The sequence below is a fragment of the Ranitomeya imitator genome, chromosome 2 (assembly GCF_032444005.1).
Source record: "Ranitomeya imitator isolate aRanImi1 chromosome 2, aRanImi1.pri, whole genome shotgun sequence".
In the NCBI taxonomy this organism is placed as follows: domain Eukaryota; kingdom Metazoa; phylum Chordata; class Amphibia; order Anura; family Dendrobatidae; genus Ranitomeya; species Ranitomeya imitator.
Window position 1 is genome coordinate 849184303 of NC_091283.1, and position 25501 is coordinate 849209803.

Below are 25501 nucleotides of genomic sequence, written 5' to 3' on the forward strand. Positions count from 1 at the left end.
GCAGCAAGTCTCTCTGGGGTGGTGGCTTTAGCATCATCATCCCTCTGTCTTAGGCCTTTTCACACTTCCATCTTTGTAGTCCTGTCGAGATACGTCGTTTTTTTTTGAGAAAACAGAATCCAGCATTGTCTCATAGACTTGTAATAGCGACGGATGGTCACACGTTTCGTCCGTCGGGGACTGGATCCTGCGTAATTTGACGGCCCGTCTTTTCAAAAAAAGTTCCATGTCTGCAGTGGAAAAACGTTCCCCGACGCCTCCATCGGCATACGTCGTTCCACAGAATGGGAGCCTATGGACACTGGATCTCTCCCTCTCCTCCAGAATCTTATATTATAAAATTCGACCTAAAACTCACTCGACGCATCCGTCATAATACTGGATGCGCCACACACGGTTTCCCCTATTTTCATAACGTCCGTCGAGGCATCATTTCACTGCACTATGACGCACCGCCAATGACGGAAGTGTGAAAGAGGCCTTACTGGTCTGAATGTCGTCCTCAGGCCCCCTCCTTATAACCGGGGGTAGGCAGACATGTTGAAGGTTTTTCAGGTCCCCAGACCTGGGAATGGCGCCTCAGATCAAGGCACTACAGGGGGTGATTTGCGACATTTGTAGAGCAGAGGGGTCATGAATGGACAGTCAGGAATACTCAGCAGGGGTTCATCAAGAGGCATGGGCACATTCAGGCTGCAGAAGTAACTGAGCTAATTCTATCAGAACTTTTATAAGGTCATTAAGACTCTAGAAAAGATGTGGAATAACAATAGTACAAAGCAACAAGACAACACTCCTAAAATCAGTACAAATCTGAACATAGACAGAATGATACCCCACACACCATCATAACCTCTCCCCCCATTTAATAAGTGAGCACACCATGAGGTCTACACAGACCCGTGGCCACCTCACTTTAGTCCACATTGCTCAACTGTTTTAGTTCCTTGTACAGTGGTAGGGGTAGGTTGACCCGAGTCTATGGTTCTTCATGTCATGACAGTCCATCAGCATTATGTTGTTGGCTTCCCCGTTTGTTTTGGATAGAGAAGCTGTAGGGTTATAAAGGCAAACTCCACCACAGCAATCGTCCATTGTCCTCGGATACACGGTTCAGCCATGTGATGGGGTTGGGGTCTTTCACAATTGTTAATTCTCTGCCATACACGTATGGCTACAATATTTTAGTTCCCATACAATGGCAAGGCACTCATTTTCAATGGTGGCATATGCAACTTCCAAATGCAGTAGTTTCCAACTGGGAAATGCAATAGGATGTTCCTCCCCAGCAACGTTCACCTAAGAACTGCCCAAATCCCGATGCATCTGTCTGCACAAGGAACCTCTGCGTATAGTCAGAGGGGCCAAGATATGAGCAGTGATGAGGGCGGTCTTTCATGCTGAAAAGTTATCCTCACATGCAGTCGTCCACGTCACATTCCTTGGCACCAGTTCCCAAAAAAGCAAGTACCTGCTTCTTAGTCTGCGGTCTACACCAGTTGCTAATGGATTCCACTTTGGCAGGCTCAGGCCTTAGGGTTCCATCCCCAACTCTATGCCTGAGGTACTGCATCTCAGCCATCCCCAAGTGGCATTTATCAGGGCAAATGGTCAGTCCTGAAGTTAGACTACAGAGTAGTACTAGGCCCAAGTGATTAAGATGTTCAGCCCAGGTTGTGCTGAAAATGGCAATGTCGTCTAAGTAAGCACACGCAAAGTCCTGACATTGTTCTAACAGTCGATCTACCATTCTCTGGAAAGTAGCGGGGCATTTTTTATCCCAAAGGCATTCCTAGGAACTCCAAAAGCCCAAATGGAGTAGTGAGGGCTGAGTGCTCCCGAACGTCCTCCATCAGCAGTTTCTGCCAGTACCCCTTGCTCACGTCTACCGTCGTTACAAATTGGGCACTGGCTAGCTGATCCGATAGATCATTACCCCAGGGCATGGGGTAAGCGTCACTCTTGGGGCCATCGTTTAGTCTCCGGCAATCGTCACACAAACCGCGTTGTACCATCCTTCTTGTGGACCAGGACAACAGGAGAGGCCAAGGAGCTGTGAGATGGCTGAGTAACCCCCAGTTCTTTCCTTTCTTCCAATTTGTTCTGTATCAAGCCTTGAACAGCCCCTGGAACCCGGTAGGCAGCTTGCTGGATGGGACGTTGTCCAGAGGTTTCCACATGGTGGCTGGTAAGAGTTGCCTGCCAAGGCTTTGAGGAGAAAGCAGAAACCTTAGGTCTTAATACAGAGAAAATGTGTCGTCCTTTTGTATATCCGATAATTGGGAGTCCAGGGGCACTTGTTCCAGGGATCCTCCCTCTTGAGCGACCAGGAGGTCGGGAAGATACTCGTCCTCGGAGGTATCACTAGAGGGGTAGCAGAAAGCTAGAACAGGCAGAAATCGGTCGTGATATTCTTTCAGCATGTTGATGTGGAGGGTCTTCTGTTGTCGACCACTAGGGTCCAGGACAATGATGTAGTTAGTATCATTAATTTTCCTGACCATCTGATAAGGGACTTCCCACGTTTCTACACGTGGGGCTACATCAGAGTTCTTGAGGGACAACTGGAAAGCAGGTGCCCAGGTTGCCCGCACCCATAACATCTCGTCTCTCAGTCCCCAAGGTCGTGGTCGGAATTGTTGTGGCCCAGGATTGTGAGGCGTTGTCGTCATAGGCCTGCGGCTGGGTGGAGGGGTAGATATGACTGGAGGGTGCAGGGGCACAGGAACAGGCTGTGGTTTATGATCCAGAAGCCTCCTCCAGAGGTGCCCGCTCTGTCGCCCGCGGCTCTACAAGGCGCCCAATGAGAGCCTGGCTTCAGATATACAGTATATTCATCCATTCGTACAACTCCAATGTATGCGGTTTAATGGCTACATCAGCCGGAGAAGTAGAGGTTGGTGGTCGATGATTTTGGGTTGATGACCAGACTCTCCTCAGCCCCAGGACTGGAGATATCAACCTTCTAATGTACTACGTGCCCCTGCTGAAAGTGGAAGGGAACATTCTATAGTTTGACAACCATAACGGACCTAATATGTCTCTTACGCCAAGTTCACATGTTTAGTATTTGGTCAGTATTTTACATCAGTATTTGTAGGCAAAATCAGGAGTGGAACAATCATAAGAAAAGTAGAAACTCGTCACCACTTCTGGATTTATCACCAAATCCTGGTTTTGTTTTTTACGGATTTAAAATAATGACCAAATACCGATCGTGTTAACGTGGTCTTAATTGTATCCAAAAGTTCTGGAGAATCGGTGCGAGGCCACTTCACCACCTGGATACTTAATTTCCTTTCTGCCAACATCCCCACTATCATCGTGAGCGACTTCAACATCCCCATTGACTCTTCCCTCTCAGCTGCCACTAAACTCTCACTTCCTCCTTCAGCCTCACTCAATGGTCTTCTGCAGCCACTCACAAGGATGGTCACACACTGGACCTCATCTTCAAACGTCTCTGCTCCCCATCTAACCTCTCTAGCTCACCTCTTCCTGACCACAATCTACTGACATTCTCTTCCCTCTCCACTCCATGTCTACAATCCTCACCCCACAAACTTGCACAACCTCGCAGAAATCTTTAACACCTTGATCTACACTCACTCTCTTAATCCCTCCTCCCTCTCACAGACATAAGTTCCTTACACAATGCGGATGACGCTGCCGCTCTATATAACACCACAATAGCTGTAGCTTTGGAATCTCTTGCCCCTCTCACACATACTAAAGCTCGTAAAATCAACAGATAGCCCTGGCACACCAGCCTGACCAAAGAACTGAGGCGAGCTTCCAGGGCTGCAGAGCGGAGATGGAAAAGATCCCACTCCAACGAGCACTTCATCGCATTCAAACAGTCCCTCACTACTTTCAACACCACACTTGCCACAGCAAAACAAACCTACTTCTCATCTCTCATATCCTCCCTGTCTCACAACCCTAAACAGTTATTCAACACATTCAATTCTCTCCTCCGTCCCCCAGCACCTCCTCCCTCCCCACTCATCTCAGCTGAACACTTTGCCTCATTTTTTAAGCAGAAGATTGAGAACATCAGAGACAGTTTTAGTCGACAACCCCCAGAGCACTTCCTCCCATCTGCCCAGCCCTCCACCTCCAAAACCAACTTCTCCACCATAACAGAAGATCGACTCTCCACTCTACTCTAAAGATCGCATCTCACCACTTGTGCACTTGACCCGATCCCTTCCCACTTCATCCCAAAAATCGCCAAAGTTTTCATCCCAACCCTAACCCATCTCTTCAACCTATCACTAACTGGTGTTTTCACCTCAAGCTTTAAACATACCTCCATCACACCTATCCTCAAAAAGCCCTCTCTTGACCCATCCTCTGTATCTAGCTATCGCCCTATATCACTTCTACCCGATGCCTCAAAACTACTGGAACAACACGTCCATCTTGAACTGTCCTCCCATCTCTCTTCTTGCTCCCTCTTCGACCGCTTACAATCAGGCTTCCGGTCACACCACTCCACTGAAACTGCCCTAACTAAGGTCATCAATGACCTATTAACCAAGAGCAAGCGACACTACTCTGTCCTCCTCCTCCTGGACCCGTCCTCTGCCTTCTACATTACTCTATCCTCCTCCTCCTCCTGGACCTGTCCTCTACCTTTGACACAGTGGACCATTCCCTGCTGCTGCGGACCCTCTCATCCCTTGGCATCGAAGACTTGGCCCTATCCTGGATCTCAACATACCTAACTGACCGGACATTCAGAGTTTCCCACTCACACACCACCTCCTCACCTCGCCCCCTATCTGTCGGAGCCCCGCAAGGTTCAGTTCTAGGGCCCTTGCTCTTCTCCATTTACACCTTTGGCCTGGGACAGCTCATTGAATCTCACGGCTTTCAGTATCACCTCTATGCTGACGACACACAGATCTACATCTCTGGACCAGGTATCACCTCCCTACTAACTAGAATCCCTCAATGTCTATCCGCTAGCTCATCCTTCTTCTCCGCTAGATTTCTAAAACTTAACATGGATAAAACAGAATTCATCGTCTTTCCCCCATCTCACGCGACCCCAACGAACCTATCCATTACAGTAAACGGCTGCCCACTCTCCCCAGTCCCACAAGCTCGCCGTCTCGGGGTAATCCTTGACACTTATCTCTCCTTCAAACCGCATATCAAAGCCATTTCCACTTCCTGCAGCCTTTAACTCAAAAATATTTTGCGGATCCGTACATTCCTAAACCAAGAATCTGCAAAAACCCTAGTCTATGCCTTCATCATCTCCTGCCTCGACTACTGTAACCTCCTGCTCTGTGACCTCGCCTCTAACACTCTCGCACCCCTCCAATCTATTCTAAACTCAGCTGCCCACCTGTCCCCCCGCTGTTCCCCGGCCTCTCCCCTCTGTCAATCCCTTCACTGGCTCCCCATTGCCCAGAGACTACAGTACAAAAGCCTAACCATGACATACAAAGCCATCCACAACCTGTCTCCTCCATACATCTGTGACCTCGTCTCCCGGTACTTACCTACACGCAACCTCCGATCCTCACAAGATCTCCTTCTCTACTCCCCTCTTATCTCCTCTTCCCAAAATCACATACAAGATTTCTCTCGCGTATCACCCCTACTCTGGAACTCTCTACCACAACACATCAGACTCTCGCCTACCATCGAAACCTTCAAAAAGAACCCAAAGACCCACCTCTTCCGACAAGCCTACAACCTGCAGTAACCACCGATCGACCAAACCGCTGCATGACCAGCTCTATCCTCACCTACTGTATCCTCACCCATCCCTTGTAGATTGTGAGCCTTCGCAGGCAGGGTCCTCTCTCCTACTATATCCTCACCCATCCATTGTAGATTGTGAGCCTTCGCGGGCAGGGTCTTCTCTCATCCTGTACCAGTTGTGACTTGTATTGTTCAAGATTATTGTACTTGTTTTTATTATGTATACCCCTCCTCACATGTAAAGCGCCATGGAATAAATGGCGCTATAACAAATAATAATAATAATAGACACTCTGAATGACTTTAAAGGGTTATTCTCATGTTCATGGATGGATACGTCAGAACACACTTGGAGAACAAACACTCCATGTAACTACTTGTTATCAGCCACTCTTCAGATATTAAAAGTATTGCCCACAATGGACACCCCCAGATCAATCATGTCAGGGCCCCAAGTGAAATAGAGACAATCTACTTTCCCCTCCTGCAGCGTGCCGCTCCAGGAACGTTGGCTGTTCTTGGAGAGTTACCTTGTGTCACGTGCCGGCTGTAACCAATGAGCGGCTGCTCGTCAACTACAGTGTTTACTTTTTCCATCACAGCGGATATCCACCCTGATGGAAAATTTATGAAGTGCAGCGACTCACTGACTGCAGCCGGCACATGACACAAGAAGGTCACTCAACAAGAACAGTGGCGCCAAGGTGGCCACTCCCCAAGAACAGTGGCGCCAAAGTGACCACTCTCCAGGAACAGCTGCGCCAAGGTGGCCACTCTCCAGGAACAGCTGCGCCAAGGTGGCCACTCTCCAGGAACAGCTGCGCCAAGGTGGCCACTCTCCAGGAACAGCTGCGCCAAGGTGGCCACTCTCCAGGAACAGCTGCGCCAAGGTGGCCACTCTCCAGGAACAGCTGCGCCAAGGTGGCCACTCTCCAGGAACAGCTGCGCCAAGGTGGCCACTCTCCAGGAACAGCTGCGCCAAGGTGGCCACTCTCCAGGAACAGCTGCGCCAAGGTGGCCACTCTCCAGGAACAGCTGCGCCAAGGTGGCCACTCTCCAGGAACAGCTGCGCCAAGGTGGCCACTCTCCAGGAACAGCTGCGCCAAGGTGGCCACTCTCCAGGAACAGCGGCGGCAAGGTGACCACTCTCCAGGAACAGCTGCGCCAAGGTGGCCACTCCCCAGTAACAGTGGCGCAAAGGTGGCTACTCCCCAAGAACAGCGGCGGCAAGGTGGCCACTCCCCAGGAACAGCGGCGGCAAGGTGGCCACTCCCAAGGAACAGCGGCGGCAAGGTGGCCACTCCCAAAGAACAGTGCCACCAAGGATGTATCTCCCCTGAAATAGCGCCACCAAGAACACTCCCTGGGAACAGCTATTGTTTCTATTTTAATCGGATCGATGATCCGAACAAGCTGGGGATGTCCATAAAGGACAAGTGCTAGAACACATTTCTTTCGCTTACAGCTCATTGCCCAAGTGACCGATCAGCGCTGCTGTGTAGATTGTAAGCAGGGCAGGATTAGGAGGCAGTTTGCTACAGCCTTCCTGGACACCTCTAAAACAGTAATTACATCAACACAAAAGAGCCTGTAAGCGCTACGCTATTTAGCAGCAGTGGTCGGTCTCCATGACAAGGACCAAAGAAAAGTGCCGATATCTCAAGAACGGCTGAAAATGTTAACAAGAAGTAAATTGCTAAATAAATTGTATTCGCAAATGCTACACGACACTACCATTGCTGAAGAAAACCCTTTAAGAAAAGTGACAGATGTGCGCAGTCATGCCTCTGCGACCCTCTGAAGATGCAGCCTCCTTTGCCTGCAGACTAATGAGCTGAGTCCTATGCCGTCACTGACAGCACTAAATGAGGGGCAGATTAGCAGAAGTGAGGGAGCAGCGCTAATCCCATCCCATACCGACTCCGGGACCCAACACTACAGTCTTCAGCCCAATTACACACAGACAGGAATCTGCATTGTCACAATCTTCCCAGAAATGTTCCGATTCACAAGCGGCCTCACCATTCCTCTCCGTGCCAAAATAAAGCTGTAATTGGCGAGAAAACACAGCAGAACGGTCGGAGCAAATTGCTGAGTCCGTGTAAAAGCAGCTTAATAAGGAGAACAAACAAGCTGCAATAGAGACGTCCGTGGCCCCCCGGGATCGGCAGCAGCTCTGAGCGAGAGAGACAGCAGGTACAATAGCAATTACACCAGGCCTGTATCGCAGTCAGGGGGACGGCAGCGGGACAAAGGGACGGTGGGGCAGGAGAGCCGCAGGACAGAGGGGACGGCAGCGGCACAAAGGGACGGTGGGGCAGGAGAGCCGCAGGACAGAGGGGACGGCAGCGGGACAAAAGGACGGTGGGGCAGGAGAGCCGCAGGACAGAGGGGACGGCAGCGGCACAAAAGGACGGTGGGGCAGGAGAGCCGCAGGACAGAGGGGACGGCAGCGGGACAAAAGGACGGTGGGGCAGGAGAGCCGCAGGACAGAGGGGACGGCAGCGGGACAAAGGGACGGTGGGGCAGGAGAGCCGCAGGACAGAGGGGACGGCAGCGGGACAAAAGGACGGTGGGGCAGGAGAGCCGCAGGACAGAGGGGACGGCAGCGGCACAAAAGGACGGTGGGGCAGGAGAGCCGCAGGACAGAGGGGACGGCAGCGGGACAAAAGGACGGTGGGGCAGGAGAGCCGCAGGACAGAGGGGACGGCAGCGGGACAAAGGGACGGTGAGGCAGGAGAGCCGCAGGACAGAGGGGACGGCAGCGGCACAAAGGGACGGTGGGGCAGGAGAGCCGCAGGACAGAGGGGACGGCAGCGGGACAAAAGGACGGTGGGGCAGGAGAGCCGCAGGACAGAGGGGACGGCAGCGGCACAAAAGGACGGTGGGGCAGGGGAGCCGCAGGACAGAAGGGACGGCAGCGGGACAAAAGCACGGTGGGACAGGGGAGCCGCAGGACAGAGGGGACGGCAGCGGGACAAATGGACGGTGGGGCAGGAGAGCCGCAGGACAGAAGGGACGGCAGCGGGACAAAAGGACAGTGGGGCAGGAGAGCCACAGGACAGAAGGGACGGCAGCGGGACAAAAGGACGGTGGGGCAGGAGAGCCGCAGGACAGAGGACACGGCAGCGGGACAAAAGGACGGTGGGGCAGGGGAGCCGCAGGACAGAAGGGACGGCAGTGGGACAAAAGGACGGTGGGACAGGGGAGCCGCAGGACAGAGGGGACGGCAGCGGGACAAAAGGACGGTGGGGCAGGAGAGCCGCAGGACAGAAGGGACGGCAGCGGGACAAAAGGACGGTGGGGCAGGGGAGCCGCAGGACAGAAGGGACGGCAGCGGGACAAAAGCACGGTGGGACAGGGGAGCCGCAGGACAGAGGGGACGGCAGCGGGACAAATGGACGGTGGGGCAGGAGAGCCGCAGGACAGAAGGGACGGCAGCGGGACAAAAGGACGGTGGGGCAGAAGAGCCGCAGGACAGAGGGGACGGCAGCGGGACAAAGGGACGGTGGGGCAGGAGAGCCGCAGGACAGAGGGGACGGCAGCGGGACAAAAGGACGGTGGGGCAGGGGAGCCGCAGGACAGAGGGGACGGCAGCGGGACAAAAGGACGGTGGGGCAGGAGAGCCGCAGGACAGAGGGGACGGCAGCGGGACAAAAGGACGGTGGGGCAGGAGAGCCGCAGGACAAAAGGGACGGCAGCGGGACAAAAGGACGGTGGGGCAGGAGAGCCACAGGACAGAGGGGACAGCAGCGGGACAAAAGGACGGTGGGGCAGGAGAGCCACAGGACAGAGGGGACGGCAGCGGGACAAAAGGACGGTGGGGCAGGAGAGCCGCAGGACAGAGGACACGGCAGCGGGACAAAAGGACGGTGGGGCAGGGGAGCCGCAGGACAGAAGGGACGGCAGCGGGACAAAAGGACGGTGGGGCAGGGGAGCCGCAGGACAGAGGGGACAGCAGCGGGACAAAAGGACGGTGGGGCAGGGGAGCCGCAGGACAGAGGGGACGGCAGCGGGACAAAAGGACGGTGGGGCAGGAGAGCCGCAGGACAGAAGGGACGGCAGCAGGACAAAAGGACGGTGGGGCAGGGGAGCCGCAGGACAAAAGGGACGGCAGCGGGACAAAAGGACGGTGGGACAGGGGAGCCGCAGGACAGAGGGGACGGCAGCGGGACAAAAGGACGGTGGGGCAGGGGAGCCGCAGGACAGAGGGGACGGCAGCAGGACAAAAGGACGGTGGGGCAGGAGAGCCGCAGGACAGAGGGGACGGCAGCGGGACAAAAGGACGGTTGGGCAGGAGAGCCACAGGACAAAAGGGACGGCAGCGGGACAAAAGGACGGTGGGGCAGGAGAGCCACAGGACAGAGGGGACAGCAGCGGGACAAAAGGACGGTGGGGCAGGAGAGCCGCAGGACAGAGGGGACGGCAGCGGGACAAAAGGACGGTGGGGCAGGAGAGCCGCAGGACAAAAGGGACGGCAGCGGGACAAAAGGACGGTGGGGCAGGAGAGCCACAGGACAGAGGGGACGGCAGCGGGACAAAAGGACGGTGGGGCAGGAGAGCCACAGGACAGAGGACACGGCAGCGGGACAAAAGGACGGTGGGGCAGGAGAGCCGCAGGACAGAGGGGACGGCAGCGGGACAAAAGGACGGTGGGGCAGGAGAGCCGCAGGACAAAAGGGACGGCAGCGGGACAAAAGGACGGTGGGGCAGGAGAGCCACAGGACAGAGGGGACGGCAGCGGGACAAAAGGACGGTGGGGCAGGAGAGCCACAGGACAGAGGACACGGCAGCGGGACAAAAGGACGGTGGGGCAGGGGAGCCGCAGGACAGAGGGGACGGCAGCGGGACAAAAGGACGGCGGGGCAGGGGAGCCGCAGGACAGAAGGGACGGCAGCGGGACAAAAGGACGGTGGGGCAGGGGAGCTGCAGGACAGAGGGGACAGCAGCGGGACAAAAGGACGGTGGGGCAGGGGAGCCGCAGGACAGAGGGGACGGCAGCGGGACAAAAGGACGGTGGGGCAGGAGAGCCGCAGGACAAAAGGGACGGCAGCGGGACAAAAGGACTGTGGGGCAGGAGAGCCGCAGGACAAGCGGAAAGGCCGAGGGACAGTGGGGCAGGAGGGCAACGGACAGAGGGGACGGCAGTGGGACCAAAGTGGGAAAGGATGGCGTTGGGACAGGGGGGGGCAGGAAGGCCGAGAGACATATGTCAGTGGGACGGGGGGAGGTGGAGTGATACAGCAGACAGTATCACACACGAAGGGAGGAGATACAGCAGACAGTATCACACACGAAGGGATGAGATACAGCAGACTACTGCACAGGAAGGGAGGAGATACAGCAGACAGTATCACACACGAAGGGAGGAGATACAGCAGACAGTATCACACACGAAGGGATGAGATACAGCAGACTACTGCAAAGGAAGGGAGGAGATACAGCAGACAGTATCACACACGAAGAGATCAGATACAGCAGACAGTGTCACACACGAAGAGATCAGATACAGCAGACAGTGTCACACACGAAGGGATGAGATACAGCAGACTACTGCACAGGAAGGGAGGAGATACAGCAGACAGTATCACACACGGCAGCATTAGATACCAGCTCGGGCTTTTCCTCTTCCTTGTGAGACATATTCCCATTACAGATGTATCTGTACCGGTGTTCTCATTACTTGGCTTCTGGCTGGAGTTAATGATGGGGTTTCTTCAGCCCTCCATGTTGATATCCGGCCCTTCCCCCCTTCAGCTCTTCAATAAATCCGCCTGTCAGACGCTGATTTATACGCTGGTGGCAGGTGAGTGAGACACAAGGGTGGCCTAGTGAAGCGCGTCCACACTCTGCTGCTCTCCTTGCATAATAATCAATTAATCTCCGTATCACAAGTGACAAAATCGTTTTATTCCTGCGACCTTATCCTTGGATCTCAGAGATTTACTCCCTGAACAAAGTAACAGTTACCAATAAACTTCATAAAGATAAACAATTACACAAAGTGACAAGCACATAAAGATAACATCCTCCAGTCACATCCTTGCTGCACTCACTAGTCTGCTGTTACATTGTGTCTTATCCTCCAGTCACCTCCAGAGCTGCACTCACTATTCTGCTGTTACATCATGTCTTATCCTCCAGTCACCTCCAGAGCTGCACCCACTATTCTGCTGTTACATTGTGTCTTATCCTCCACTCACCTCCAGAGCTGCACTCACTATTCTGCTGTTACATCATGTCTTATCCTCCACTCACCTCCAGAGCTGCACTCACTATTCTGCTGTTACATCAAGTCTTATCCTCCAGTCACCTCCAGAGCTGCCCTCACGATTCTGATGTTACATCAAGTCTTATCCTCCAGTCACCTCCAGAGCTGCACTCACTATTCTGCTGTTACATCAAGTCTTATCCTCCAGTCACCTCCAGAGCTGCCCTCACGATTCTGCTGTTACATCATGTCTTATCCTCCAGTCACCTTCAGAGCTGCACTCACTATTCTGCTGTTATATCGTGTCTTACATTCTAGTCACGCTCACAACCTCTTTATGATATTATCTTAGTCTTATGACTCGGTTATATCTAGAGCTGCATTCAGACTTCTGCTATTATGTCACATCTCTACTGGTTATATGGGGAAAAGAAAAAAAACAAAACACTGTCATATATAAATACACCGTATCACCGGGTACACGTCCTCAGCACACACTGTATACCGAGCCCAGACACCGTATCACCGGGTACACGTCCTCAGCACACACAGTATACCGAGCCCAGACACCGTATCACCGGGTACACGTCCTCAGCACACACAGTATACCGAGCCCAGACACCGTATCACCGGGTACACGTCCTCAACACACACTGTATACCGAGCCCAGACACCGTATCACCGGGTACACGTCCTCAGCACACACTATATACCGAGCACAGACACCGTATCACCGGGTACACGTCCTCAGCACACACTGTATACCGAGCCCAGACATCGTATCACCGGGTACACGTCCTCAGCACACACTATATACCGAGCCCAGACACCGTATCACCGGGTACACGTCCTCAGCACACACAGTATACCGAGCCCAGACACCGTATCACCGGGTACACGTCCTCAGCACACACTGTATACCGAGCACAGACACCATATCACCGGGTACACGTCCTCAGCACACACTATATACCGAGCACAGACACCGTATCACCGGGTACACGTCCTCAGCACACACAGTATACCGAGCACAGACACCGTATCACCGGGTACACGTCCTCAGCACACACAGTATACCGAGCACAGACACCGTATCACCGGGTACACGTCCTCAGCACACACAGTATACCGAGCCCAGACACCGTATCACCGGGTACACGTCCTCAGCACACACAGTATACCGAGCACAGACACCGTATCACCGGGTACACGTCCTCAGCACACACTGTATACCGAGCCCAGACACCGTATCACCGGGTACACGTCCTCAGCACACACAGTATACCGAGCACAGACACCGTATCACCGGGTACACGTCCTCATCACACACTATATACCGAGCCCAGACACCGTATCACCGGGTACACGTCCTCAGCACACACAGTATACCGAGCACAGACACCGTATCACCGGGTACACGTCCTCAGCACACACAGTATACCGAGCCCAGACACCGTATCACCGGGTACACGTCCTCAGCACACACTATATACCGAGCACAGACACAGTATCACCGGGTACACGTCCTCAGCACACACTGTATACCGAGCCCAGACACCGTATCACCGGGTACACGTCCTCAGCACACACTGTATACCGAGCACAGACACCATATCACCGGGTACACGTCCTCAGCACACACTGTATACCGAGCCCAGACACCGTATCACCGGGTACACGTCCTCCGCACACACTGTATACCGAGCCCAGACACCGTATCACCGGGTACACGTCATCAGCACACACTGTATACCGAGCCCAGACACCGTATCACCGGGTACACGTCCTCAGCACACACAGTATACCGAGCACAGACACCGTATCACCGGGTACACGTCATCAGCACACACTGTATACCGAGCCCAGACACCGTATCACTGGGTACACGTCATCAGCACACACTATATACCGAGCCCAGACACCGTATCACCGGGTACACGTCCTCAGCACACACTGTATACCGAGCCCAGACACCGTATCACCGGGTACACGTCCTCATCACACACTGTATACCGAGCCCAGACACAGTATCACCGGGTACACGTCCTCACCACACACTGTATACCGAGCCCAGACACCGTATCACCGGGTACACGTCCTCAGCACACACTGTATACCGAGCACAGACACCGTATCACCGGGTACACGTCCTCCGCACACACTGTATACCGAGCACAGACACAGTATCACCGGGTACACGTCCTCGGCACACACTGTATACCGAGCCCAGACACCGTATCACCGGGTACACGTCCTCAGCACACACTGTATACCGAGCACAGACACCGTATCACCGGGTACACGTCCTCAGCACACACTGTATACCGAGCCCAGACACCGTATCACCGGGTACACGTCCTCAGCACACACTGTATACCGAGCCCAGACACAGTATCACCGGGTACACGTCCTCAGCACACACTGTATACCGAGCCCAGACACCGTATCACCGGGTACACGTCCTCAGCACACACTGTATACCGAGCCCAGACACCGTATCACCGGGTACACGTCCTCAGCACACACTGTATACCGAGCCCAGACACCATATCACCGGGTACACGTCCTCAGCACACACTATATACCGAGCACAGACACCGTATCACCGGGTACACGTCCTCAGCACACACTATATACCGAGCCCAGACACAGTATCACCGGGTACACGTCCTCCGCACACTGTATACCGAGCCCAGACACCGTATCACCGGGTACACGTCCTCACCACACACTATATACCGAGCACAGACACCGTATCACCGGGTACAAGTCCTCACCACACACTGTATACCGAGCCCAGACACCGTATCACCGGGTACACGTCCTCCGCACACACTATATACCGAGCCCAGACACCGTATCACCGGGTACACGTCCTCACCACACACTGTATACCGAGCACAGACACCGTATCACCGGGTACACGTCCTCGGCACACACTGTATACCGAGCCCAGACACCGTATCACCGGGTACACGTCCTCACCACACACTGTATACCGAGCACAGACACCGTATCACCGGGTACACGTCCTCGGCACACACTGTATACCGAGCCCAGACACCGTATCACCGGGTACACGTCCTCCGCACACACTATATACCGAGCACAGACACAGTATCACCGGGTACACGTCATCAGCACACACTATATACCGAGCCCAGACACCGTATCACCGGGTACACGTCCTCAGCACACACTGTATACCGAGCCCAGACACCGTATCACCGGGTACACGTCCTCAGCACACACTATATACCGAGCACAGACACAGTATCACCGGGTACACGTCCTCAGCACACACAGTATACCGAGCACAGACACCGTATCACCGGGTACACGTCCTCAGCACACACAGTATACCGAGCACAGACACCGTATCACCGGGTACACGTCCTCGGCACACACTATATACCGAGCCCAGACACTATCACCGGGTACACGTCCTCAGCACACACTGTATACCGAGCCCAGACACAGTATCACCGGGTACACGTCCTCAGCACACACTGTATACCGAGCCCAGACACCGTATCACCGGGTACACGTCCTCAGCACACACTATATACCGAGCACAGACACCGTATCACCGGGTACACGTCCTCAGCACACACTATATACCGAGCCCAGACACAGTATCACCGGGTACACGTCCTCCGCACACTGTATACCGAGCCCAGACACCGTATCACCGGGTACACGTCCTCCGCACACACTATATACCGAGCCCAGACACCGTATCACCGGGTACACGTCCTCACCACACACTGTATACCGAGCACAGACACCGTATCACCGGGTACACGTCCTCGGCACACACTGTATACCGAGCCCAGACACCGTATCACCGGGTACACGTCCTCGGCACACACTATATACCGAGCCCAGACACCGTATCACCGGGTACACGTCCTCATCACACACTATATACCGAGCCCAGACACAGTATCACCGGGTACACGTCCTCATCACACACTATATACCGAGCCCAGACACCGTATCTCCGGGTACACGTCCTCAGCACACACTATATACCGAGCCCAGACACCGTATCACCGGGTACACGTCCTCAGCACACACTGTATACCGAGCCCAGACACCGTATCACCGGGTACACGTCCTCAGCACACACTGTATACCGAGCCCAGACACCGTATCACCGGGTACACGTCCTCAGCACACACTGTATACCGAGCCCAGACACCGTATCACCGGGTACACGTCCTCAGCACACACTATATACCGAGCACAGACACCGTATCACCGGGTACACGTCCTCAGCACACACTATATACAGAGCCCAGACACCGTATCACCGGGTACACGTCCTCAGCACACACTGTATACCGAGCACAGACACCGTATCACCGGGTACACGTCCTCAGCACACACTGTATACCGAGCACAGACACCGTATCACCGGGTACACGTCCTCAGCACACACTGTATACCGAGCACAGACACCGTATCACCGGGTACACGTCCTCAGCACACACTGTATACCGAGCCCAGACACCGTATCACCGGGTACACGTCCTCAGCACACACTATATACCGAGCCCAGACACAGTATCACCGGGTACACGTCCTCAGCACACACTATATACCGAGCCCAGACACCGTATCACCGGGTACACGTCCTCAGCACACACTATATACCGAGCCCAGACACCGTATCACCGGGTACACGTCCTCAGCACACACTGTATACCGAGCCCAGACACCGTATCACCGGGTACACGTCCTCAGCACAACCTATATACCGAGCCCAGACACCGTATCACCGGGTACACGTCCTCAGCACACACTATATACCGAGCCCAGACACCGTATCACCGGGTACACGTCCTCCGCACACACTGTATACCGAGCCCAGACACCGTATCACCGGGTACACGTCATCAGCACACACTGTATACCGAGCCCAGACACCGTATCACCGGGTACACGTCCTCAGCACACACAGTATACCGAGCACAGACACCGTATCACCGGGTACACGTCATCAGCACACACTGTATACCGAGCCCAGACACCGTATCACCGGGTACACGTCATCAGCACACACTATATACCGAGCCCAGACACCGTATCACCGGGTACACGTCCTCAGCACACACTGTATACCGAGCCCAGACACCGTATCACCGGGTACACGTCCTCATCACACACTGTATACCGAGCCCAGACACAGTATCACCGGGTACACGTCCTCACCACACACTGTATACCGAGCCCAGACACCGTATCACCGGGTACACGTCCTCAGCACACACTGTATACCGAGCACAGACACCGTATCACCGGGTACACGTCCTCCGCACACACTGTATACCGAGCACAGACACAGTATCACCGGGTACACGTCCTCGGCACACACTGTATACCGAGCCCAGACACCGTATCACCGGGTACACGTCCTCAGCACACACTGTATACCGAGCACAGACACCGTATCACCGGGTACACGTCCTCAGCACACACTGTATACCGAGCCCAGACACCGTATCACCGGGTACACGTCCTCAGCACACACTGTATACCGAGCCCAGACACAGTATCACCGGGTACACGTCCTCAGCACACACTGTATACCGAGCCCAGACACCATATCACCGGGTACACGTCCTCAGCACACACTATATACCGAGCACAGACACCGTATCACCGGGTACACGTCCTCAGCACACACTATATACCGAGCCCAGACACAGTATCACCGGGTACACGTCCTCCGCACACTGTATACCGAGCCCAGACACCGTATCACCGGGTACACGTCCTCACCACACACTATATACCGAGCACAGACACCGTATCACCGGGTACAAGTCCTCACCACACACTGTATACCGAGCCCAGACACCGTATCACCGGGTACACGTCCTCCGCACACACTATATACCGAGCCCAGACACCGTATCACCGGGTACACGTCCTCAGCACACACTATATACCGAGCACAGACACCGTATCACCGGGTACACGTCCTCAGCACACACAGTATACCGAGCACAGACACCGTATCACCGGGTACACGTCCTCACCACACACTGTATACCGAGCACAGACACCGTATCACCGGGTACACGTCCTCGGCACACACTGTATACCGAGCCCAGACACCGTATCACCGGGTACACGTCCTCACCACACACTGTATACCGAGCACAGACACCGTATCACCGGGTACACGTCCTCGGCACACACTGTATACCGAGCCCAGACACCGTATCGCCGGGTACACGTCCTCCGCACACACTATATACCGAGCACAGACACAGTATCACCGGGTACACGTCATCAGCACACACTATATACCGAGCCCAGACACCGTATCACCGGGTACACGTCCTCAGCACACACTGTATACCGAGCCCAGACACCGTATCACCGGGTACACGTCCTCAGCACACACTATATACCGAGCACAGACACAGTATCACCGGGTACACGTCCTCAGCACACACAGTATACCGAGCACAGACACCGTATCACCGGGTACACGTCCTCAGCACACACAGTATACCGAGCACAGACACCGTATCACCGGGTACACGTCCTCAGCACACACAGTATACCGAGCACAGACACCGTATCACCGGGTACACGTCCTCAGCACACACTATATACCGAGCCCAGACACTATCACCGGGTACACGTCCTCAGCACACACTGTATACCGAGCCCAGACACAGTATCACCGGGTACACGTCCTCAGCACACACTGTATACCGAGCCCAGACACCGTATCACCGGGTACACGTCCTCAGCACACACTATATACCGAGCACAGACACCGTATCACCGGGTACACGTCCTCAGCACACACTATATACCGAGCCCAGACACAGTATCACCGGGTACACGTCCTCCGCACACTGTATACCGAGCCCAGACACCGTATCACCGGGTACACGTCCTCCGCACACACTATATACCGAGCCCAGACACCGTATCACCGGGTACACGTCCTCACCACACACTGTATACCGAGCACAGACACCGTATCACCGGGTACACGTCCTCGGCACACACTGTATACCGAGCCCAGACACCGTATCACCGGGTACACGTCCTCGGCACACACTATATACCGAGCCCAGACACCGTATCACCGGGTACACGTCCTCATCACACACTATATACCGAGCCCAGACACAGTATCACCGGGTACACGTCCTCATCACACACTATATACCGAGCCCAGACACCGTATCTCCGGGTACACGTCCTCAGCACACACTATATATCGAGCCCAGACACCGTATCACCGGGTACACGTCCTCAGCACACACTGTATACCGAGCCCAGACACCGTATCACCGGGTACACGTCCTCAGCACACACTGTATACCGAGCCCAGACACCGTATCACCGGGTACACGTCCTCAGCACACACTGTATACCGAGCCCAGACACCGTATCACCGGGTACACGTCCTCAGCACACACTATATACCGAGCACAGACACCGTATCACCGGGTACACGTCCTCAGCACACACTATATACAGAGCCCAGACACCGTATCACCGGGTACACGTCCTCAGCACACACTGTATACCGAGCACAGACACCGTATCACCGGGTACACGTCCTCAGCACACACTGTATACCGAGCACAGACACCGTATCACCGGGTACACGTCCTCAGCACACACTGTATACCGAGCACAGACACCGTATCACCGGGTACACGTCCTCAGCACACACTGTATACCGAGCCCAGACACCGTATCACCGGGTACACGTCCTCAGCACACACTATATACCGAGCCCAGACACAGTATCACCGGGTACACGTCCTCAGCACACACTATATACCGAGCCCAGACACCGTATCACCGGGTACACGTCCTCAGCACACACTATATACCGAGCCCAGACACCGTATCACCGGGTACACGTCCTCAGCACACACTGTATACCGAGCCCAGACACCGTATCACCGGGTACACGTCCTCAGCACAACCTATATACCGAGCCCAGACACCGTATCACTGGGTACACGTCCTCAGCACACACTATATACCGAGCCCAGACACCGTATCACCGGGTACACGTCCTCAGCACACACAGTATACCGAGCCCAGACACCGTATCACCGGGTACACGTCATCAGCACACACTGTATACCGAGCACAGACACCGTATCACCGGGTACACGTCCTCAGCACACACTATATACCGAGCCCAGACACCGTATCACCGGGTACACGTCCTCAGCACACACTATATACCGAGCCCAGACACAGTATCACCGGGTACACGTCCTCCGCACACTGTATACCGAGCACAGACACCGTATCACCGGGTACACGTCCTCAGCACACACTATATACCGAGCCCAGACACCGTATCACCGGGTACACGTCCTCAGCACACACTGTATACCGAGCCCAGACACCGTATCACCGGGTACACGTCCTCATCACACACTGTATACCGAGCCCAGACACCGTATCACCGGGTACACGTCCTCACCACACACTATATACCGAGCACAGACACCGTATCACCGGGTACAAGTCCTCACCACACACTGTATACCGAGCCCAGACACCGTATCACCGGGTACACGTCCTCCGCACACACTATATACCGAGCCCAGACACCGTATCACCGGGTACACGTCCTCACCACACACTGTATACCGAGCACAGACACCGTATCACCGGGTACACGTCCTCGGCACACACTGTATACCGAGCCCAGACACCGTATCACCGGGTACACGTCCTCACCACACACTGTATACCGAGCACAGACACCGTATCACCGGGTACACGTCCTCGGCACACACTGTATACCGAGCCCAGACACCGTATCACCGGGTACACGTCCTCCGCACACACTATATACCGAGCACAGACACAGTATCACCGGGTACACGTCATCAGCACACACTATATACCGAGCCCAGACACCGTATCACCGGGTACACGTCCTCAGCACACACTGTATACCGAGCCCAGACACCGTATCACCGGGTACACGTCCTCAGCACACACTATATACCGAGCACAGACACAGTATCACCGGGTACACGTCCTCAGCACACACAGTATACCGAGCACAGACACCGTATCACCGGGTACACGTCCTCAGCACACACAGTATACCGAGCACAGACACCGTATCACCGGGTACACGTCCTCGGCACACACTATATACCGAGCCCAGACACTGTATCACCGGGTACACGTCCTCAGCACACACTGTATACCGAGCCCAGACACAGTATCACCGGGTACACGTCCTCAGCACACACTGTATACCGAGCCCAGACACCGTATCACCGGGTACACGTCCTCAGCACACACTATATACCGAGCACAGACACCGTATCACCGGGTACACGTCCTCAGCACACACTATATACCGAGCCCAGACACAGTATCACCGGGTACACGTCCTCCGCACACTGTATACCGAGCCCAGACACCGTATCACCGGGTACACGTCCTCCGCACACACTATATACCGAGCCCAGACACCGTATCACCGGGTACACGTCCTCACCACACACTGTATACCGAGCACAGACACCGTATCACCGGGTACACGTCCTCGGCACACACTGTATACCGAGCCCAGACACCGTATCACCGGGTACACGTCCTCGGCACACATTATATACCGAGCCCAGACACCGTATCACCGGGTACACGTCCTCATCACACACTATATACCGAGCCCAGACACAGTATCACCGGGTACACGTCCTCATCACACACTATATACCGAGCCCAGACACCGTATCACCGGGTACACGTCCTCAGCACACACTGTATACCGAGCCCAGACACCGTATCACCGGGTACACGTCCTCAGCACACACTATATACCGAGCCCAGACACCGTATCACCGGGTACACGTCCTCACCACACACTATATACCGAGCACAGACACCGTATCACCGGGTACACGTCCTCAGCACACACTGTATACCGAGCACAAACACCGTATCACCGGGTACACGTCCTCCGCACACACTGTATACCGAGCACAGACACCGTATCACCGGGTACACGTCCTCAGCACACACTGTATACCGAGCCCAGACACCGTATCACCGGGTACACGTCCTCAGCACACACTGTATACCGAGCCCAGACACCGTATCACCGGGTACACGTCCTCAGCACACACTATATACCGAGCACAGACACCGTATCACCGGGTACACGTCCTCAGCACACACTATATACAGAGCCCAGACACCGTATCACCGGGTACACGTCCTCAGCACACACTGTATACCGAGCACAGACACCGTATCACCGGGTACACGTCCTCAGCACACACTGTATACCGAGCACAGACACCGTATCACCGGGTACACGTCCTCAGCACACACTGTATACCGAGCACAGACACCGTATCACCGGTACACGTCCTCAGCACACACTGTATACCGAGCCCAGACACCGTATCACCGGGTACACGTCCTCAGCACACACTATATACCGAGCCCAGACACAGTATCACCGGGTACACGTCCTCAGCACACACTATATACCGAGCCCAGACACCGTATCACCGGGTACACGTCCTCAGCACACACTATATACCGAGCCCAGACACCGTATCACCGGGTACACGTCCTCAGCACACACTGTATACCGAGCCCAGACACCGTATCACCGGGTACACGTCCTCAGCACACACTATATACCGAGCCCAGACACCGTATCACCGGGTACACGTCCTCAGCACACACTATATACCGAGCCCAGACACCGTATCACCGGGTACACGTCCTCAGCACACACAGTATACCGAGCCCAGACACCGTATCACCGGGTACACGTCCTCAGCACACACTGTATACCGAGCACAGACACCGTATCACCGGGTACACGTCCTCAGCACACACTATATACCGAGCCCAGACACCGTATCACCGGGTACACGTCATCAGCACACACTATATACCGAGCCCAGACACCGTATCGCCGGGTACACGTCATCAGCACACACTGTATACCGAGCACAGACACAGTATCACCGGGTACACGTCCTCTGCACACACTATATACCGAGCCCAGACACCGTATCACCGGGTACACGTCATCAGCACACACTGTATACCGAGCCCAGACACCGTATCACCGGGTACACGTCATCAGCACACACTGTATACCGAGCCCAGACACCGTATCACCGGGTACACGTCCTCAGCACACACTATATACCGAGCCCAGACACCGTATCACCGGGTACACGTCATCAGCACACACTATACACCGAGCCCAGACACCGTATCACCGGGTACACGTCATCAGCACACACTGTATACCGAGCCCAGACACCGTATCACCGGGTACACGTCATCAGCACACACTGTATACCGAGCCCAGACACCGTATCACCGGGTACACGTCATCAGCACACACTGTATACCGAGCCCAGACACCGTATCACCGGGTACACGTCATCAGCACACACTGTATACCGAGCCCAGACACCGTATCACCGGGTACACGTCCTCAGCACACACTGTATACCGAGCCCAGACACCGTATCACCGGGTACACGTCCTCAGCACACACTATATACCGAGCACAGACACAGTATCACCGGGTACACGTCCTCAGCACACACAGTATACCGAGCACAGACACCGTATCACTGGGTACACGTCCTCAGCACACACAGTATACCGAGCACAGACACCGTATCACCGGGTACACGTCCTCGGCACACACTATATACCGAGCCCAGACACTGTATCACCGGGTACACGTCCTCAGCACACACTGTATACCGAGCCCAGACACAGTATCACCGGGTACACGTCCTCAGCACACACTGTATACCGAGCCCAGACACCGTATCACCGGGTACACGTCCTCAGCACACACTATATACCGAGCACAGACACCGTATCACCGGGTACACGTCCTCAGCACACACTATATACCGAGCCCAGACACAGTATCACCGGGTACACGTCCTCCGCACACTGTATACCGAGCCCAGACACCGTATCACCGGGTACACGTCCTCCGCACACACTATATACCGAGCCCAGACACCGTATCACCGGGTACACGTCCTCACCACACACTGTATACCGAGCACAGACACCGTATCACCGGGTACACGTCCTCGGCACACACTGTATACCGAGCCCAGACACCGTATCACCGGGTACACGTCCTCGGCACACACTATATACCGAGCCCAGACACAGTATCACCGGGTACACGTCCTCATCACACACTATATACCGAGCCCAGACACCGTATCACCGGGTACACGTCCTCAGCACACACTATATACCGAGCCCAGACACCGTATCACCGGGTACACGTCCTCAGCACACACAGTATACCGAGCCCAGACACCGTATCACCGGGTACACGTCATCAGCACACACTGTATACCGAGCACAGACACCGTATCACCGGGTACACGTCCTCAGCACACACTATATACCGAGCCCAGACACAGTATCACCGGGTACACGTCCTCCGCACACTGTATACCGAGCACAGACACCGTATCACCGGGTACACGTCCTCAGCACACACTATATACCGAGCCCAGACACCGTATCACCGGGTACACGTCCTCAGCACACACTGTATACCGAGCCCAGACACCGTATCACCGGGTACACGTCCTCATCACACACTGTATACCGAGCCCAGACACCGTATCACCGGGTACACGTCCTCACCACACACTATATACCGAGCACAGACACCGTATCACCGGGTACAAGTCCTCACCACACACTGTATACCGAGCCCAGACACCGTATCACCGGGTACACGTCCTCCGCACACACTATATACCGAGCCCAGACACCGTATCACCGGGTACACGTCCTCAGCACACACTGTATACCGAGCCCAGACACCGTATCACCGGGTACACGTCCTCAGCACACACTATATACCGAGCCCAGACACCGTATCACCGGGTACACGTCCTCACCACACACTATATACCGAGCACAGACACCGTATCACCGGGTACACGTCCTCAGCACACACTGTATACCGAGCACAGACACCGTATCACCGGGTACACGTCCTCCGCACACACTGTATACCGAGCACAGACACCGTATCACCGGGTACACGTCCTCAGCACACACTGTATACCGAGCCCAGACACCGTATCACCGGGTACACGTCCTCAGCACACACTGTATACCGAGCCCAGACACCGTATCACCGGGTACACGTCCTCAGCACACACTATATACCGAGCACAGACACCGTATCACCGGGTACACGTCCTCAGCACACACTATATACAGAGCCCAGACACCGTATCACCGGGTACACGTCCTCAGCACACACTGTATACCGAGCACAGACACCGTATCACCGGGTACACGTCCTCAGCACACACTGTATACCGAGCACAGACACCGTATCACCGGGTACACGTCCTCAGCACACACTGTATACCGAGCACAGACACCGTATCACCGGGTACACGTCCTCAGCACACACTGTATACCGAGCCCAGACACCGTATCACCGGGTACACGTCCTCAGCACACACTATATACCGAGCCCAGACACAGTATCACCGGGTACACGTC

General features: G+C 54.8%; 1 protein-coding gene across 1 annotated transcript; it reads left to right on the plus strand.

The window, feature by feature from the left end:
* The first annotated feature begins 6384 nt into the window (after nucleotides 1–6384).
* On the plus strand, nucleotides 6385–11740 carry LOC138666890 (uncharacterized PE-PGRS family protein PE_PGRS54-like). Its single transcript, XM_069755069.1, has 4 exons — nucleotides 6385–6859; nucleotides 7952–10879; nucleotides 11378–11527; nucleotides 11661–11740. Exons 1-4 carry the CDS (start codon nucleotides 6385–6387, stop codon nucleotides 11738–11740), a joined length of 3633 nt encoding a protein of 1210 aa, XP_069611170.1.
* Nucleotides 11741–25501: the final 13761 nt, after the last annotated feature.